At 40.1% G+C, this 21,115-nt stretch overlaps 1 protein-coding gene across 2 annotated transcripts; it reads left to right on the forward strand.

The window, feature by feature from the left end:
- The first annotated feature begins 6,571 nt into the window (after positions 1-6,571).
- On the forward strand, positions 6,572-19,060 carry nek2.S (NIMA-related kinase 2 S homeolog). 2 transcript variants are annotated; one of them, XM_041563894.1, is made up of 9 exons: positions 6,572-7,059; positions 9,101-9,318; positions 10,623-10,863; positions 13,066-13,148; positions 13,272-13,398; positions 15,320-15,536; positions 16,127-16,181; positions 16,729-16,875; positions 18,131-18,265. In XM_041563894.1, the coding sequence occupies exons 1-8, from the start codon at positions 6,964-6,966 to the stop codon at positions 16,859-16,861; spliced, it is 1,170 nt and encodes a 389-aa protein (XP_041419828.1). In that variant the 5' UTR covers positions 6,572-6,963; the 3' UTR covers positions 16,862-16,875; positions 18,131-18,265.
- The last annotated feature ends 2,055 nt before the right edge of the window (positions 19,061-21,115 follow it).

Consider the following 21,115-nt stretch of genomic DNA (forward strand, 5'->3'; position numbering starts at 1 on the left):
AGCCAACTTTGAAAGCATAAATTATTTGTTTGATTAGGCTTGTGGTGCAGTAAGTTCATGTTTATATTTAGTATACAAAATACAGCATTTCTAGCCTTATTCTATTTTAGACTTTACATGCCCTTTAAAGGCAGCTGTTAGAATTGATACAATAGTTGCTACTATTCCAGAGATGCTGCTGAGAAATATATCAACTCAATGTTGCAAAATTGTAACAGTTCAAAGTCTGCACCTGAATTACTGAGCGGCCAGACTGAACCCCCAGAGACAGGGACATTCAACTTTAAACTTAGATTTTGGAAAAACAGTAAAAAAATAAATAATGGAAAGTAATTGAAAAAAGTCTTTATTTCTGGGAAAAAATCTAAAAACCACTGAACTGAAAAAAGTGTTTGGAAGCTGAACAACCCCTTTAACAGATAGCAGAGCTAATACAGGTATAGCGTGGGGTTTCAGTAGAGGGCCCACAAACTTTCTGATTAAGCAAAGTATGACTGTAGCGTGTAACAGCCTCAATAGAAATGTTTCTCTGTGTAAAACAGGGGTTTGATCATCTCATAAGCCTCCTGTTGGGCTGCACTCCCTCCTTTGTACTGTGCAATAAGGACGGCCAATGGTACAGCTTTACATTGGTTTCGTTGACCACCAAACATACAGTAATTGCAATAGAGAATGTGCTGGCGGGACTCTCTGCCGGACCATGATGAAAAGAGAAGCCCAGGGATAGAAAACATCGACAATCTTACACACAACACAGATATATACACATATTATTGAGTGACCTGATCAGTTACACCTCACAAAAATGGCCTAATGAGTGTAGAAAATAGAACAGTTACGCAAGACCAAACATGCATGCAATACCCTTGGACTGTTTCTGGCTTATAGAGAAAAGAAATCCTCTTAAATCAGGTATTACCAAACTGCACAACAGGTTGCACTAAGGGGATTCTGAGCCTTGGCTATGGTGCCCAGGCTTAAAGGAACAGTAACACCAACAAATGAAAGTGTTTTCATGTAATGACAATATAATGTAGTGTTACCCTGCACTGGTAAATCTGGTGTGTTTGCTTCATAAACTCTGCTAAATTTTATATAAACAAGCTGCTGTGTAGCCATGGGGCAGCCATCCAGGCACAGGATACACAGTAGATAACAGATAAGTACTACTATAGTTTATATAAACAAGCTGTTGTGTAGCCATGGAGGCAGCCATTCAAGCACAGGATATACAGTAGATAACAGATAAGTACTACTATAGTTTATATAAACAAGCTGTTGTGTAGCCATGGAGGCAGCCATTCAAGCACAGGATACACAGTAGATAACAGATAAGTACTACTATAGTTTATATAAACAAGCTGCTGTGTAGCCATGGGGGCAGCCACTCGAGCACAGGATACACAGTAGATAACAGATAAGTACTAGTATAGTTGATATAAACAAGCTGCTGTTTAGCTATGGGGGCAGCCATTCAAGCACAGGATACACAGTAGATAACAGATAAGTACTACTATAGTTTATATAAACAAGCTGCTGTGTAGCCATGGGGGCAGCCAGTCAAGCACAGGTTACATAGCAGATAACAAATGCAGAATTGTATACCATTACAGAGTTATCTGTTATCTGCTAAGTAGCCTGTGCCCTTTCAGGCATGAGATCTGTTGTCTAGTAACCCATTATGCAGAAAGTTTCAAATTACCGGAAGGCCGTCTCCCACAGACTTTCTTTTTCTCTGTAATAATAAAACAGTACCTTGGACTTGATCCCCACTAAGATATAATTAATCCTTATTGAAGGTAAAACAATTCCATTGGGTTTAATGTTTAAATATTTTTTTAATACACTTAAGGTATGAAGATCTGAATTACAGAAAGATCTGGAAAACCCCAGGACCCAAGCATTCTGTATAGCAGGTCCCATACCTGTAACTTGTAACCTTGTTATGTACTAAGGGGAAGGCTTGTCAAATACTGGGCCTCAAAGGGGTGGCCTGACCAGAAAAAAATTGAAAACGCCTGCCCTAAACCCACTGGTTCATTTATATGAAATCAAGAGAATCAAAAGTGCAGTATTATTTCTAGACAGCAAGCTGTTTTGGGCAGGGTCCCCTTTAAATCTTGTATCGGTTATCAGCTGTATTTTTGCATGTAATCTGTATGTTCAGTGTATTCACCCATTTATTTATCAGAGCTGTGGAATATGTTGGTGCTTTATAAATACAAACAAAGCACATAACATTGTAGGATGAAACGAAACTGAAGGCTATTAGGAAACCCTCACTTACCTATGACTGCCACCTATAGGTAAGTAGGGAAATTTGCTAATTGAAAAACCATACCTCCCAACATGTGAAAAATGTAAAGAGGGACAAAAACAACAGCCTTGCGTACCGAAAAAACAATTGACCACTCCCATGTATGGCCACACCCACTAATTACCACGTTCATTTTACAAAATGTTGTGGGTTATCAAAGTTTGAACACATTTCTGAGAGTTTTAGGCCATGTTTTATGACTGTGTTATAACAGTTTTGCTAATTAAGTTGAAATTGCCCTTTAAGCTGTGAGTCAGTTTCCTCAAGAGTCTTGCTTATCTTAAATAGTTACAATTGTATCCTTGCTTCAATCAAAGTTTGAACACATTTCTGAGAGTTTTAGGCCATGTTTTATGTGTTATAACAGTTTTGCTAATTAAGTTGAAATTGCCCTTTAAGCTGTGAGTCAGTTTCCTCAAGAGTCTTGCTTATCTTAAATAGTTACAATTGTATCCTTGCTTCAATCAAAGTTTGAACACATTTCTGAGAGTTTTAGGCCATGTTTTATGTGTTATAACAGTTTTGCTAATTAAGTTGAAATTGCCCTTTAAGCTGTGAGTCAGTTTCCTCAAGAGTCTTGCTTATCTTAAATAGTTACAATTGTATCCTTGCTTCAATCAAAGTTTGAACACATTTCTGAGAGTTTTAGGCCATGTTTTATGTGTTATAACAGTTTTGCTAATTAAGTTGAAATTGCCCTTTAAGCTGTGAGTCAGTTTCCTCAAGAGTCTTGCTTATCTTAAATAGTTACAATTGTATCCTTGCTTATCTTAAATTGTTACACATGTATCAAAGTGCAGCCAAATAGTGTGCTGGGTTTTCTACCAAAAAGCCTCTTCTTTTAATTAAGTTTCACAAACGTTTTATCTTCTGGCGTTAGTGCAGGAGATCAAAGAGAAACGCAGGATATTTCAGTAAGAAACCCGGGACTGCAGGCTGAGCTGTCAAAATCAGGACTGTCCTGCAGAAAACGGGACAGTTAGGAGGTATGGAAAAAGCACATTGGTAACTCTGGCAGCCAGGAGCTTAGTAATTAGAGATCAGCACTAGGAGAGGGGTGATTGCCTTGGGCACCATAGCGTTTGGCCTAGCCTTGATGCAACTGGCACTCCCATTACCCCCAATCTCAAGCTTCCTACCTCTTGCCTTTTGGTGCATACTAAGAAACTGAAATAAATAGATTGTTGTTTTTTCATAGTTTACAGAAAAGTATAAAAGCAAGTCTAGGATCCAATGCCTGTGTCCTTCTCTTTCTGGCCCCTCCCACCTATTTTTTCATCCTGCCCTAAAAGAAAATGCATTCCAGTTTGTGAATTAATTTTTTGGTGAAGTAAAATGTTTTGCTCATGACTATTGCTTGGAAACCCCAATTCAAAATCATTTAGGGCTGTAGGGCTGTTGCTGTTACTCAGGCCTAGCCTGAGGGCCAATTTGCCTGACCTGAATACTTAGTTGGTGTCCCAAATTATCCTGAAATTCCTGCTTTTTCACCAGTTAGGTTGGTATCTGGGGGTAAGTGCTTCTAGTTCTTTATTGTTCTTTATGCCAGAAAATCAGCAAATAATGAATTCACAATCATCTGAACAACATTTTTTTTACACCACACTAAGTCAAAATGTTTTTTCTGTCAAAAAGCATTTTTGATAATTTATCTATTATATTCTATCAGGCTGAACTCATGAAAGATCTGAGTTGCGTTTTGCTCCGCTTGCATTTGAGTGTGTTTGTTTAGGTTTCAATAATTTTTATTGAAAAATTTTTCCAGGAAAATAACAATCATCATAATGACATATCATCAATATTAGTAAGATTTTTACATCAACATATAAACTTGACTGTTTTAATCAATGAGACCTTAACAAATATCATTTGCTAACATATAAAGATACATAGATAAAAATATAAAGTTGTCTTCTGTTGAGAGCAATCTATGTTTAATTATCTATTGTAGTTTCTTAAACTTATCTAATGCGTACTTTGCGTATTCTTACGCGTAATACTAAGTTGAATCAAAGAGTGAGAGTTGAAGTAACTTACGCGTTACTCGTTAATTATGCGAAACATTTTATTTTTACACGTATGTTGTTGATGCGGAATGCGTATTTATCATATGCTCCATTCTCGTATATCAATTTCTTGATTCTTTTATTTCTCTTGCGGAATTTAACTTAGTTTTAATACACAGTACGTATGCTGTAATTTACGCGTTAAATCCGATTATGCGGATGAACATGCGTATAAATCACCAAGTTGGTGCAATTGATAGAGTTGATGCAATAAACGCGGATGAGTGTGTTTGTTTAGACGCAGCATGCTGCATTTTCTTGCGCTTGCTGCACGTTCAGCTATCAATAGAATAGAGGGTTGCATTTGGAATGGAAAAAAAACTCACTTAGCTACGTAAAAGTGTTTAAGCGCTGTATATACGTTTTCTGCTCTCACTGTAGTTTGAAAAACGTGTAAATAAGTGCCCGTGTGTAAGAGCCCTAAAGATCAACCAGCCCTTTAAGGGCAGAGACACACGCTGCTATTTCAGGAGATTAGTCGCCCAGCAACAAAATGCTTCTTCTTCGGGTGAATAATCTCCCCGAACTGCCTTCCTGCTGGCTAGAATGTAAACTGCTGGTGGGATGGCAACTTCGGAAAACAAATCTTTCCAAGTACCATCCCGCCGATTTACATTCTAGCCGCAGGAAGGCAGTTCAGGGGGGTTAGTTGCCCAAAGAAGTGATTTGTCGCTGGGCGACTAATCTCCCGAAATAGCAGCATGTGTCTCTGACCTAAAAACGAACCCCCCTCACCCCACTGATTCCATACTCAAAATGGCCTCAGTGTCAACTATGGGATTTGTGTTAAACTGAAGCCTACATTGTCACATAAAATCCATTGGCTTCCTGGCTCTTCCCCAAGTCCCCATACAGACTCATTAGAATAAACTCCACACAAATAGTAGCTTTTCCAGTATTTCAGTGATTCTCCCACTCCGCATAGGTACAATACCAATAGACACTTAGGTGTGTATCTTAAACGGGACTAATCCATTAATTAACTCCTAACACATCAAAAGCCTCAGACACTAAAGTCTTATATGAATTCATCAATACAGATTTAACAGTGATTTTATATCTAACTTGTGTTTACACAATTATAACTCCCATTGTGTCTGCACTCGGCCAGTTGGTATTTGGCACCTGCCAGGCTGGTTTGCGCCTCATCATGTTCATACATATGCTAAATACCTGCACTATCTGGGGTAATGAGGAACACAAGGATATCCCCCTGTTCCCTGCTGGGTATCACTTGTATCCACTCAATGGAAGTGACTGAAGGGTTGTTACTTCAAACGCATCTGATGCACTTTCCCCACAGGTGGTTATTACTTTACAGGGGTACGTTAAATGCAGACCTTTCGCTGTTAGAGGGGTAGTTCACCTTTAGGGCTCTTCCACACAATCGTTTTGGGCTGTGTTTACTTGTGTTCCGTTAAAAGCTGTTTGACAGTAGGGAAGCACAGGCCCAAACGCACTCAATTCTCACCTATGGTGCTGTCCTCACAACACAGGTAAGCAACGAACGCAGGTGGAACGAAATGTTGCATTCCACCTCTGTTCAATTGGCCTTCATTTTTTTTTATATCATTTTGAATTATTTGCCTTCTTCTGACTGTTTCCATCTTCCAAATGGGGGTCACTGACCCCATCTAAAAAAAACAAATGCTCTGTAAGGCTACAAATGTATTGTTATTGCTACTTTTTATTACACATCTTTCTATTCAGGCCTCTCCTATTCATATTCCAGTATTATTCAAATCAATGCATGGTTGCTATGATAATTTGGCCACTATTAACTAGATTGCTGAGATTACAAACCGGAGAGCTGCTGAATAAAAAGCTAAATAGCATAAAAAACACAAGTAATAAAAAATCAATTGCAAATTGTCTGGAATATCACTCAGCAGCAGGCTAAAAGTTAATTCAAAGGCGAACAACCCCTTTAATGGACTACAACTCCCAGCAACCTCACACAGACAGTAGTTCCACAGCAGCTGAGGCTGAGCAGGTCTGACATCAGGTAACACATTATTGTATAGAAGTTGGTTACATTTTACCAGAAGGACCCCACTTCTTCCCTCTAATCCCAGCCCCTAACTTTCAACTACCTCAAAAATCCCCAGTATTTGCTAATGAATCTTGTGGAGTATAAACTACAATTCCCAGCCTCGGGGCCTAAGGCATTGTGGGAGCTGTAGTGCAACTTCCGGTTGTGTTTTCGCGCCCTCCCCTGGCGCCGCGTCAGTTCCCAGGAGACGAGGCACGCACCCCTCATAGGTTACAAACGGCAGTTATTGAAGTCGCGCGTCGTAGTCTTGTTTTCCCTACCCTCAGCCAATCATCGAGGACAAACCTGTTCCACTTTGGCCAATCAGCGTGGTGGATAGATAAACGCCTACCGCCATTGGTCTACCAAAGGGAGTCTTCCCGCGGACAGCCAATCAGCGTACCGAGTATCTGGAAACCACGGAGTTTAAAAACGTCCTTATGCTGGTGAAAGAAGGGTTTGCTTCCGCATGGTTTGATCTTGATACTGGTCGGTGATAGGCGGTGGGATAATACAGCCGGTGGGTTTGTTTTGTGCGCGGTGTGAGGATGCCGTCACGGGTCGAGGATTATGAAGTCTTGTACACGATCGGCTCCGGCTCCTACGGGAAATGCCAGAAGATTCGCAGGAGGTCGGACGGGAAGGTGAGGGAAGCGAACCCGCTCTGAGGGGGAGGAATAAAGCCCCAATTAATCAATATATCTTGGTGAAAAGATGAAAGAATCAGAGTTTCTGGGCCTCATTTTTTAATTAGTAACGTCTAATGAGAGAGTGAGTCAGGCGCCTCTGTTAAATGGCAGTGGAAGTGCTTGTGTGTCCAAGATGTTCTGCAGCGGCTGGTCTGGCCGTTTTGTGAGTTCTAGGCCTGGCGGAGTCTCAGTGCCAGATATAACTGCCAGTTCCCCTACAAATGGCATGTTGGTGTCTCCCCCAGCAGCAGTGGGTGTTAGTGCTCAGGCCTGGGGAGCTGTACATAGGAGGTGCCCCTCCCTTTTATTTGCACACATTTTCATTGGGACCAGAGAAATGGGGATAGGTGCAGGGGAAATTAAAAAAAGCCGATCCTATTCTGCTCATCCCCAGTGTTTCTGAATCAATGTGCTTGTGGTTGGGCAGCAACTTGCCCCCTAAAATCCTGTCGCGAACGGCCTTGGTGACCTTTCCATGCCTGCAGATGTACCCCCTCTACTTTCTTGTCTTACACCTACGAACATAGAGACTAAACCTTTCAGTTCTTGCTGATCAATGCAAGAAATTAAATTAGAAATGACAGCTCATAATGAAACCGATAAGCAGGACAATTGTTAATGCGAGACTTAGAATTAAATAGGGATGCACCGAATCCAGGGCAGGGAGATAAAGCGCATGACTTTGTCACAAAACAAGGAAGTAAAAATGTTTTCCACTTCCCAGCCCTAATTTGCATATGCAAATTAGGATGTGGGTTCAGTGTTCGGCCGAATCTTTCCCGAAGGATTTGGGGGTTCGGCCGAATCCAAAATAGTGTCACGGGGTCACCATCTTGGAAAGTGTCTGTGACACTCACATGCTCAGTGGGCTCTGAGCAGCTGTTGAGAAGCTAAGCTTAGGGCTCGTCACTAATTATCCAGCAGAAAATGAGGTTGGTCTGTAATATAAACTGATGCTACAGGTTTGCTGATTATTAAATTCTGATGCTAATTGCACTGGTTTCTGTGCTGCCATGTAGTAATTATCTGTATTAATTACTAATCAGCCTTATATTGTGACATTTCTATTCTATGTGTACTGTATATTGTGAGTGGGTCCCTAAGCTCAGTAAGTGACAGCAGCACAGAGCATGTGCAGTGAATCAGCAGAAAAGAAGATGGGGAGCTACTGGGGCATCTTTGGAGACACAGATCTTTACTGCTAAAGGGCTGTGGTGGCCTTGGGCTGGTACAGAAGCACAAAACGTAATGTACAACATTTCTAGTTACTTCTTTAGTTAGGCTTTAGTTCTCCTTAAAAAAAAAAAGTTGGCGTCATACTGCTTATTGCCAGTGAACACACAAGATCAAAGTGCTTTAGCAAAGGCAGTAGGTTTGTTATTGTAGGGCACCAGCAATGATCACCCTCCCCACCCCTTTCCCATGGATTAGCAGGTTCCGGGGGAATTCTGTTCAAGTCAATGTATGGGTAATGTCGGCTATTTTGCTAGCCTTTGAGTTGGAAACAGAGGAGATGCCAGGGATCCTCCCATACTGCCTGGAGGGGTTTGCTTATTCTGTGAATTGATAACTTCTTTTAATCATCTTCTGAGACGCTGGGATCAGACTTTCAGTTTTAGTCTTTGATCTGGTTCATGTAAGAAATATGAAAATCCAGTTACTAGTTCAATTAAACATTAGACAAAAGCTATCAGCACCAGCCCTAGTAACTGAGCTCCTGTTAAAAAAAAAAAAAAAAAAAAAAAAAAGTTTGCTTCCCCTTTAATGCCCCTCCACTTAATATTTTAACTATGTGGCAACACACTGTAGGAGTCATAGGCCAACTTTCTAACATCTGCTGATGGGAACAATCGGCTCTTCTATGTAGGCCTGTTGTCAGGCCATGTAATTTGTTCTGCAGGGTGCTCATATAGACGTGAGCAAGTGGGTTTTTTTTTTGGAAAATGGCAGATGTTCTCATAACACGTACTTTATCCCTCTCCCCACTCAATTCTAGCTGTTGGTATGGAAAGAACTGGACTATGGAACAATGACGGAGGCAGAGAAACAGATGCTGGTCTCTGAAGTGAACCTGCTGCGAGAACTCAAGCACCCAAACATCGTCCGCTATTATGACCGCATCATCGATCGGACAAACACTACTCTGTACATAGTGATGGAGTACTGCGAGGGGGGGGACCTGGCCAGCCTCATTGCTAAATGCACTAAAGAAAGGTACATGCATCTTCTATCAGCACCGTGTGCATTCTCCTATAATGACTAGCACATGCAATGGCATTTATATGCTCGGGCATTTGTTTCTCTCACTATTTCTATGGATACAGACATTAAAAACCTTTTGTCCGCTGCTGCTAAACTTTGTTCACTGTAAAAACCTGATATGTTTGTGCTTAATTCTCACAGCACAATGCTGCTATTACTTATGGTTTTGTTTCTATGCAAACGGGAGTTGCAGGGAGACTGACTTCATCCCATTCAGATGAAATCATAGGAAAGTAACTCTGCTTGCATTATGTTGATGATCTGGTTTTAAAGGAACAGTAACACAATAAATTAGTGTTTTAAAGTAATGAAAATATATACTGTTGTCCTGCACTGATGCAACTGATCTGTTTGCTTCAGAAACACTACTATAGTTCATGAAAAAAGCCTATATGGCACAGTTTTAATAGTGGATAACGGAAACACCATTATGTTCTACAGAGTTTATCTGCTGTGTAAACTGAGGCTTTTCTCATTTGAATGGCTGCCCCCATGGCTACACGGCAGCTTGTTTATATAAACTATAGTAGTGTTTCTGAAGCAAACACACCAGTGGAGGACAACTCTTCATAATATTTTTATTAAATGAAGACAATTTACATTTTTTGATGGTGGTGTCTTTTAAAGGAACAGTGACAAGTTCACTGGGGAGGTGCATATTTGTCAGGTATCCACAAGTGAACCTAACAACTATGCTGGGACCCCAGATAAACACTCCTCTTCTGGCTTGGTATATTCCAGCTCTGTATTTAACAGCCATGTTTCTTTATTTTCCCATGGATTCTTTGCACAGTGCAAGCAAAACATAGTAAATGTCTGTCTTTAGCATGCTATACAAGCAGCAGTCCAGGGAGAATGCACAGATATTGTGGGGCAATACCCATGGCATGTAAGCTATGGGCACAGAGGCTGAAGACTCCGGATCTGCAGCCCGCTCCATTGATTTGAAGCCAATCCGCCTGTGTGAGCGCATACACAGCTGAGCAAATCGGAAGTCAGCATGGAGATGTCTCCTTTCACATATTTGGACTGACCAAGGCATGCAGGCTGGGAGCAGCTGGAACTTTCAGCCCGTGTGTCCATAGCATTGTTATTTTTGCAGAAAATAAGCCTCCCCTTAGTGTCCAACGTTGATGATTAGATTCACGGGGGGTGGTGCGCTAAAATGATGGCAGCTTTATTTCAGTGGATGTTTTAAAAGCATATCACCCACTTATCAAAGGCACCCTTAAAAAAAATTATTTTTCCTTTTTAAGGCAATATTTAGAAGAAGACTTTATCCTACGTATGTTTTGCCAACTGGCCCTGGCCCTTAAAGATTGCCATAAAAGGAGTGATGGTGGCCACACTGTGTTGCATCGAGACCTGAAACCTGCCAACATATTTCTAGATGCCAAAAACAATGTGAAGCTTGGAGACTTTGGACTGGCCAGAATACTGCATCATGACTCGAGTTTCGCAAAGACTTTTGTCGGCACCCCATATTACATGTCCCCAGTGAGTATCTGGCTGCAGTGTTAAGAATGGTTTGCTGCTGTTTGAATATCGAATAGTGGTCTGTAGTGGGATTATTCAGGTCTGAGCAAGTTGGGAAAGGGCATGGTTTTCCCTGAAGGTTTCATGTGCTGAATTACTGGATGAGCCGTTCCAGTTTGGGCACATTCTGTTCAGTTCCACTACTGCCCTGAGCAGCTGGTTGCTAGGTGGTCTCATTTGAGGCCATTTTGGAAACTATCTCTGACAGATTTCTCCTTGAAGATACATAGTTAAATTGGGTTGAAAAAAATACAAAAGTACATTAAATTCAACCCCTCATAATTTAAAGGGATACTGTCATGGGAAAACATGTTTTTTCCCAAAATGCATCAGTTAATAGTGCTACTCCAGCAGAATTCTGCACTGGAATCCAATTCTCAAAAGAGCAAATAGATTTTATTTATATTTAATTTTGAAATCTGACATAGGGCTAGACATATTGTCAGTTTCCCAGCTGCCCACAGTCATGTGACTTGTGCCTGCACTTTAGGATGGAACTACTTACTGGCAGGCTGTTATTTCTCCTACGTAATGTAACTGAATCCGTCTCAGTGGGACTTGGCTTTTGAGTGTTGTTTTTAGATCTACCAGGGAGCGGTTATCTTATATTAGGGAGCTGCTTTCTGGTTACCTTCCCATTGTTCAGTTGTTAGGCTGCTGGGGGGGGGTGGTGATATCACTCCAACTTGCAGTAAAGAGTGACTAAAGTTTATGAGGGCAAAAGTCACATGACTGGGGGCAGCTGTGAAACTGACAATATGTCCAGCCCCATGTCAGATTTCAAAATTGAATAAAAAAAAAATCTGTTTGCTCTTCTGAAAAATGGATTTCAGTGCAGAATTCTGCTGGAGCAGCACTATTAACTGATGTGTTTTGAAAAAAACATGTTTTCCCATGACAGTATCACTTTAAGTCTTCCATCCCTCTAACCAATTTAGTTGCACTTAGTCTCTGCACTCTCTCCAGCTCATTTATATCCCTCTTAAGGACTGGAGTCCAAAACTGCACTACAAACTCCAGATGAGGCCTCACCAGGGACCTATAAAGAGGCAAAATTATATTTTCATCCCTTTATTTGCTTTAGTGGCCACAGAATGACACTGCCCAGGATTAGACCATTTGTTATTTACAAAAAAACTCTAGATCCTTCTCAGTTAAGGAAACTGTCTCCACACACTGCCATTTAGTGTATAACTTGCATTTATATTTTTGCCAAAGTGCATAACCTGCATTTAACAACATTGCACCTCATTAAACCTCAAGTTACACATATTTATCTGTAAAAGTCTGTAACCTGTCAATGGGTCAGATATTTACACCACTGTCCTCTATGAAGTGTGTTTTTTTGCAAGAGTGGGGACTCCATGTTTTGGATGAGCAGTTTTCATAGGAAAAACACAAGTGAAAATGTCCTTTATAATAGAAAGCTACCAGAGTTGAATGTAAGGGAATGGCAGGGAGTATGATGCATTGTGATACCTATGCCATTAGCGTTGAAATTATATAGACAATATCATGTTAATTAATGATTAACAATGTGTAAAGTTGGTTTATCTGTATCCTGTTTCAGTTAATCCTAATGATTTGGTGGCATGCTTAAAGGGGTGGTTCACCTTTAGGTTAACTTTTAATATGTTCTAAAATGGCCTAGTATAAGCAACATTTCAATTGGCCTTCAGTATTTAATTTTTATAGTTTTTGAATTATTTGACTTCTGACTCCAGCTTTTCAAAAGGCACTGACCTTGTCTAAAACAAATGCTATGTAAGGCTACAATGTATTGTTATTGCTACTTTTTACTACTCCTTTTTCTATTTAGACCCTCCCCTATTAATATTCCACATTATTTAAATCAATGTGTGGTTGCTAGGGTAATTTTGACCAGGTTGCTGACATTGCACACGCGAGACCTGTTGAATAAAGAGCTAAATAACTCAAAAACCACAAATAATAATAAATGAAAACGAAATTTTAAATTGTCTCAGAATATCCCTCTACATCATACTCATTTAAAGCAAAGGTCAACCACCCCTTTAAGACTGTAGTTTAAGAAAGAGTTGTTTCTGTTCTATGAGCATATCCGCTACAAAACCTGAAAAGTTAAATAGAAATACTTCTACCGAATGTACACTAATTGCAGCTTTTTCTTTTTTTACATTGAAGGAACAGATGAACAGAATGTCGTACAATGAGAAATCCGATATCTGGTCGTTGGGATGCCTCCTGTATGAACTCTGTGCTCTCTCGTAAGTAACTCCCTGTTTTATTTGAGTTTATCTGGGTCTAGTTCTCGCAATAAGAAGAAACCAACATTGCAATTAAGTTGCTTATTTGCGGCCTGTTCATACGGCGACCCTGTTTTATTTAAGGCCTCCGTTTACGGCTTACAATCAAAAGGAGCTGGCAGAAAAGATCAGAGAAGGACGGTTTAGGCGCATTCCATATCGCTATTCAGAAGAGCTTAATCAAGTAATCACGAACATGCTACATCTAAAGGTAAACATTCCATATCTTCTGTCATGCTTTATTAATTGGCACCACATGAGACTGCAATGTAATTAGTGTATAAAGGCTTCATTAATAGAATATGTTGTTCTGAAGAAATGGCATGTTTACAACTGTTCCCTCATTTTAACACTTCCCAGTGTAACACAATGTCAGGGGGGCACTGCATTGTAAAGTCAATGGGGCAGATTCGCTAAAGGGCGAATTTTCACCTGCGAAGGTTCCGCCACACTTTGCACCAGTTCACCAGACGCAAATTCGTTATTCGCAATTCACTAAAATGCAAAGTGTTCTCAGCAGCCTAATTCTGGTGACGTTTTGTTAGCGTAAATTCGTCTATGGGAGTATTTCATAATGAACTTTCGCCAACGTTCATTTCTGCCTAGCGAAACTTTGTTAGTACACTTATGCTTAGGTCAATTTGAATAGGGCGGGTACATATAGATCATATATATGTCTTTATTACAGATGTTGGTGCAAATGCTTGAAGTGGCCACTTATTAAAAATGTCCAAGAAAGCAAAATAAGGATAAAAAGAGATCCTCTAATGCCCTAGACATGAGCCCACCCTAAAGCAAATGTGGCATGCCCCTCAAATGGTTAAAAAAAAAAAAGTTAACACAAAAATATTTAATAGTTAGGACTTTTGAAGACAATCCCACTTTAAAATATGAACTTTTTTAGAACTTTTATGACTTTTCAGCATACAGGATATGATGTCACTGACATAAGATTGAGGAGGATGTAGCTTTGGCTTATCAGTTCGTCAGGTCTAAGGTGGCGAAGGAAACTCTGGCGCAAGGGCTTAAGTTCTGTAAAATTTGCACTTTAGTGAATTTGCGAAGTTAACGATCGTTCACCTGTGTGAAAATTTGCCTGGTGATAGAGAGCAGAAATTCTCTAGCGATGTACTCTTAATGCTAGCGAATTGTCCTCTACGCCTGTAAATTGGCGATGTCCCTGCGGATGGGATTTCTGACGAATTTTCACTAGCGACGGCCACTTAGTAAATCTGCCCCAATGTCTCTAGGAGCTATGTCCAAATATTTCCATGTAGTTCTCAGAACATTGAAAGTTCCCAAACCTTTTCAGCAGTTCAAGGCAGTCCAAACCCAAATCTACCAGTATAGGGTTAACTTTTTAGAACTAGGCCCCCGGGGCAACAGCTGTTGGGAGAAGTGTTCCAGCAGTGACAGTACTGAGACAGAAGGAGCGACTTATACAGGAATCTTCTGATTAGAGACACCTTATGCACAAGCCATTATAGGGGTTGTTCACATTTCTGTTAATGTTTTTTGTATGATGTAGAGAGGGATATTCTGAGACATTTTGCAATTGCTTTTGATTTTTTTTAATTTGTGGTTTATCTTTTTATTCAGCAGCTCTCCAGTTTGCAGTTTCAGCAATCTAGTTACTAATGTCCAAATTACCCTAGCAACCAGGCATTGATTTGAAGAAGGGTATGTGAATAGGGGAGGGTCTGAATAGTACGTAGTAATCCAAAGTAGCAATAACAATATTTACAGAGAATTTGGTGTTAAGATGGGGTCAATGACCCCCACCCCCTTTTTTTAATAGCTGTAAAGAGTCAGAAAAAGGTGGCACATAGTTTAGTTCAAAAACTTTCAAAAAGAAATAATGAAGACCAAATTGAAAGCTGTTTAGGATTAGCCATTCTATAACATACTAAAAACATAAAGGTGAACTGCCCCTTGGCTTAAAGCAATTTAGGAAATCAGCTGTTTAAAAGTACATTTCTCAAGGAATATATGTATATTTTATACATATTGTTTTTTCTTTTGACCCTTTTATTACTTTTACATGGATTTATTACTTTTATGTGGATTTCTCAAGAGTTGTGCAGACTTCTAGCGTTTTCTCAACTGCCTGTTCTGCTGTCCCCATGTGTTAGGACTATTTAAGGCCTTCTATAGAAGAAATTTTGCAGCATCACTTATTAGCAGAGTTTGTCAGGGAAGAGCAAAAGAAAACTGAAAAGAAGGTATGGAAAGCCACAGAGCAGGAAAAGCTCTCGACGCCAGACCCTGTTCCCTCAGAGCTCCGGTTAAAGGAACAGCAACTGCAATCAAGAGAGCGGGCCTTAAAGGAAAGGGAAGATCGTCTGGAGCGTAAGTGTAAAAAAAAATAATAATTTGTGGTTTTGGTTTTGTTATAAATATCTGCAGTGTTAGTCGTAACAACTATATTGAGTATAATTTTGGTCCTGTGATAAACCACTAACCTGAAATCCTCTGGCCACCCTCTTATACTTCCATAGTTGTCCTGTTGTATGCAAATGGACTTCCAATAAACAGATTGTTTCTTTGGTTGGTATAATTAGGCAGGGGTCATTGCCTTATAAAAAATAAACAGGGGGATATCAGGCAATTCCCCCTCTACCAAGCACAATTCTGCATTTTAGTGGGGCCTTTGTTTTTCACTAGGAATGCACTGAATCCAGGATTCGTTTGGGGATTCGGCCTTTTTCAGCAAGATTCGGATTTGGCTAAATCCTTCTGCCTGGCCGAACCGAATCCTATTTTGCATGTGCAAATTAGGGGCGGGGAGGGAAATCATGTGACTTTTTGTCACAATACAAGGAAGTAAAAAATGTTTTCCCCTTCCCACCCCTAATTTGCATATGTAAATAGTGGATTCGGTGCATCCCTATTTTGCACATAACCTTAGCACTTACCTTGACATGTATTTATTCTCCTAGAAAGGGAACGAGAACTCTGCGTGCGCGAAAGGATGGCAGAAGATAAAATTGCCAGGTAATCTGTATTCCTAATCTGTAATTTTAGCTCCGTGCTACATTTACAGGAGATACTCCCTCTAGAATGATCCATACTGTCCTACTTATTACCTGTAGTGGGACGGTTATTTCTCATGGCATGGTCAAGGGCCAGATTAAATTAGTGTCATGGACTGAAGTCTGTGGAGCCTTTGAGTAGAATGAGGTCCACATCTCCAGTTGGACAGCCTCTTCTGGATCGAAGTTAAAAATAATTCATAGCAATTATCACCGGAGTCCTTTAAATCTCTTTGCAATGAGCCAAGTGAGAGCTGAAAACACAGCATTTCTAGTTCCCATGTGGCTCATTGCAGGAACATTCCAAGACTTTATCCCTGTAGGGATAAAGAAGATGTTTGTGTCTAATAGTAAATATTGGTGCAGAAGGTGACGGCTTTGGTCTGTAACATGTAGGGTTTCTTTTGTCACCTGGCCTGCTCTATATGCCCAATATCTATAATAGAAGCCATTTGTAATTAAACTTTACAGTATATGTTTGATACATTATTTGTCTTTATCACTTACAGGGCAGAAAGCCTGGTGAAGAATTTTAACTTGATGAAGGAACAGCACCTGTTTCAAGCCGCCCTAGAAAATGGCATAGGTATGAGAGCCAACAGAAGGCCTTTGGAGCCCCGGAATGAATGGAGCAAATTCTAATGTTTTTTGTTTCTGTGGGTAACTCTGCATGTTGGCCTTACTACTGGATGAGTATATGTGGTGATCCCCAAGTCCCAATGATGCACTTTTATTTGTTGTGTTTTTTTAAAGTGAAATAAATTAATTTGTTGTTCTGCTGCGTTTTTATTTGCCCTATGTTCAGGGTAGTAAGAGACTTTTTTTTTCCCCCCCCTCTCTCCTACCAGTTCAGCAGCTGGCAACCTTTTATAGATTATATTTTCTTGTCCTGTATCAGATTTCCCTCCTTATTCCTATATCCTGAGCTATGACACCTGGAAACATTTGTCTTATTTATTTTTAAGAGGCGTCAACATCCCATTAACTTTTTTCATCTGTCTCAAATCTTATGTAATGTTTAAAGTTTTCATTTTTTGTTTTTTTGCATTCTATCGAGGTAAGGGTTCAAACTTCCCCCTAAAAGGTTGATGCACAAGTGCTCTTGATTCATTTTTATATTCACTACTTTCACAAAGTCTGGTTTTGTGCTGCTGCTCATGCGCTACACTTCTGTGCTATAATTATATACCAATGTAAATAGACTTTTCCAGCCCAAATTTGCTAAGCATACTTACAATGTTCTATTGACACAAATTGTCCAAAACTGGTGGTTACGTCTTAGTACATAAAAGGCATTCAAATTCTTCTTAACTAAACCTTTAGTATTTAATAGAATAACCAATTCTAAGCAACGTTTCCATTGGTTTTCATTATATCGTTTTAGAATTATTTGCCTCTTTCTTCTGACTTTCCAGCTTTCAAACAGGCGTTGCTGATCCCATCTAAAAAGCAAATGCTCTGCAAGGCTACAGATCTATAGTTGTTGGCGAATTTTTATTTCTCCTTTATAGAAAGGATATCTCCTATTCATATTCCAGTCTTTTCAAATCAGTGCATAGTTGCTAGGGTAATTTGTATCCTAGTAACCAGATGGCTGAAATTGGAAACCTGGAGAGCTGCTGAATAAAAAGCAAAATAACTCCAAAACCACAAATAATAAAAAAAATGAAAACCAGTTGCAAATTGTCTCAGAATTTCTTTTTCTGCATCACACTAAAAGTTAATGCAAAGGTGAATAAAACCCTTTAAGGAAGTTATTATTAGACCTAGTGCTGGTTATGGTAAAGGCATTTAAAATCTGAGGCTATACATTAACCCTTCTTGCATTATTTTAGCTTTAACTGCACTTTTATTAGTTATGTAGACTTTGTATCAGAGTGCGATGCTTATCTGCTTCCCTGTATATTCCAGATGCCTACACAGAGAGTTCCTCTACGCGGAGCAGACGCCATGTTCATTTTGGGAGTAACAGTAAAGAGAATCGCAGTTCAGATCGCTATCTGGAGCAAGAGAAGTGCAGCGACTTGCAGAAACGGCTGCAGGCTGCAAACCTACGTGCCAAAGCTTTGTCTGAGCTGGAAAAGAATTATCAGCTGAAGAGCCGGCAGATACTGGGCATGCGCTGAGTCTTACTTGCTTATGTAACGCTACATAATATGGGGAGGGGAAAAAGAAAAACTGTTTTGTTCTAGAAATTGCTGTTATTGCTCAGTTCTTCCTTATAAGCAGATATCACCGAGTGCACCTTTCTCTAATTTATTGCTGAGTGTAATATTGAGCCAGTAGGATAAGCTGTAATGAATCAAACACTACTTCTCTATAGTGTTATCAACAGAACATATCCACCTACTGGGAGAGGGGATTCAAACAGAATGGAAGGGTGTGATGAATGGTTCTCTATATGGCAGGTGCATTCAGATTTTTCTCGATCAACCTTTAAGTGGGGTTTACATGTTAAATGATGCAGAGCCAACGAATGAGACTAAACTGTCACCTAAAAGACTCAAAATGCATCTGAGAAAGAGAGATAATGCTCTAGCCACAACCTTCTTGTGATGAGTGAGCTGTGACTGCCCAGCTATATACTACTGTAAGATACAGGGCCCTGTTGGGGTCAGAGGCTTTTCACCCATCATGAGGTGAGAATTCCGTACACACAATCATACCAATTAATGAGCCCCAGTGACTTTTTGTATAGAAATGATTTCCGCAGGGGAGTGGTTTCCCTTGTGCTACTGTACCGCTGACAATTCGACTGGGAATGTTTGGACATTTTACGGTGGTTCAGTGCTATTTATAGTCATGTTTTATTATTTTATATAAAAAAAAAGTTTTATTTCATCCCGTGGTGTGTTTATTGTTCAAGGAGGGTGTGAGACTGCAGAGTTGAGTGCAGGGAGACTGTTGTAATAAGGAAATTCCCTTTGGTAAAAAGGCAAAATGGCTCCTGTTCATCTCCGGACGGCATATTTTATGAAGGGGGGGGCTGTTTTGCAAGAATGGTCCTAGAAGAACGATATAGGGATGCACCGAATCCAAGATTCAGTTCGGGATTCCGCCAGGATTCAGCCTTTTTCAGCAGGATTCCTTCTGACTTCTTCTGCCTGGCCAATCCGATCTTAATTTGCATATACAAATTAGGGGCGGGGAGGAAAATGGTGTGACTTTTTGTCACAAAAGAAGGAAGTAAAACATGTTTTCTCTTTCCCACCACTAATTTGCATATACGAATTAGGAGTCGGTTCGGTATTCAGCCGAATCTTTCGCAAAGGATTCGTGGGTTCGGTCTAATCCCAAATAGTGGATTCGGTGCATCCCTAGATGTGTTGCGCTATAACTTATTAAGCCCTTACAGCTATCAGGGGTACGGAAAGTTGTGCAACATTTAGCGCATTGATCCCCAACCAGTGACTCACAAGCGTTCACCAGTGTTCACCAACCCCTTGGATGTTACTCCCAGTGGTCTCAAAACAGGTGCTTATTTTTCAATTCCTGGCTTGGAGGCAAGTTTTGGTGCATAAAAACACATTTGCCAAACAGAACCTCCTGTCGGCTGCCAGGACACATAGGGGCTACCAAATAGCCAATCACGGCCCTTATTTGGCACCACCAAGGAACATTTGTTACTCGCCAATTCTTTTTACATCTGAATGTTGCTCACAGGTAAAATAAAATTTGGGTACCCCTGACCTAGAGGGACCCTGTTTGACCATTACTGTTCAAGAGGAGGCATCACAACAATTTAGCAGTGATTTGGACAAATCCGGATTTTCAGCGCTCTGTCATTGCTTTGTGTCACCAGTAGGGCTACACTTGGGAACTTCCAATCTCTAGAACGTCACACATTAATGCCTCTATACTCTTGGGCACTTCTCTATGTAATGCAATAAACAGATACTGTAATATTAAACATTGGCATAAGGCAGTGGTTGTCAGAATTATTGCAGTCTATAACCCTTTGAGGCCAAACATTTGTTTAGAGCCAACTTTGATTATACCAAGAAAGCTACATTGGTGTATCAGCCATAGTTGCAATGATATGTAGGACAGCAAGTAAGTGCCCGCCCCCAAATCTTGCTCTAATTGACCTTCAAGATGGGCCACTTGGGGTATATCTATGAGAACAAGAAGTCTTTCTTTCTAAATACAGTATGTCTCAGGCTGGGCAACCTCGGCCAAGGCTCCCCCGAGGGGCTTACCCCCATGCTTTTATAACCACTGGCCTAAGGGGAAATTCTGACAATGTGAAAAAACATTTCACTGTGGCCTTGAAAGCATTTTTCTGAATCCAGTGCCACATTATAATACAACAAAATGGAACACTATACATTACAATTGCCACTATCAACTGATTCAATTTTAAGGGGTGGCTCGCCTTTCTGTTAACTGTTAGTATGTCGTAGAATAGCCAGTTCTAAGCAACTTTTCAGTTGGTCTTCATTATTTTTTTTTAAATAGTTTTTAAATTATTTGCCTTCTGACTCTTTCCAGCTTTCGAATGTGGGTCATTGACCCCATCTAAAAACAAATGCTCAGTAAGGCTACAAATGTATTGTTATTGCTACTTTTTAATAATCATATTTCTATTTAGACCTCTCCTGTTCATACTCCAGTCTCCTATTCAAATCAATGCATGGTTGCTAGGATGATTTGGAACCTAGCAACCAGATGGCTGAAATTGCAATTGGAGAACTGCTAAATAAAAAGGGAAATAAATGAGACAAATTGTCTCAGAATACCACTCTACATAATACTAAAAGTTAACTCAAAGGAGAACAATCCCTTTAATAGGCAGCTATCTTTTCTCATGTCTCTATGAAAGTTGAAGTTTTGCTCAGACTGTTCAACTGAACATGAAATACTTGTAACGATCCTGCTGAAATGTAGGCTTCTAAT

Source organism: Xenopus laevis, chromosome 5S (assembly GCF_017654675.1).
Source record: "Xenopus laevis strain J_2021 chromosome 5S, Xenopus_laevis_v10.1, whole genome shotgun sequence".
Taxonomy (NCBI): Eukaryota; Metazoa; Chordata; class Amphibia; order Anura; family Pipidae; genus Xenopus; species Xenopus laevis.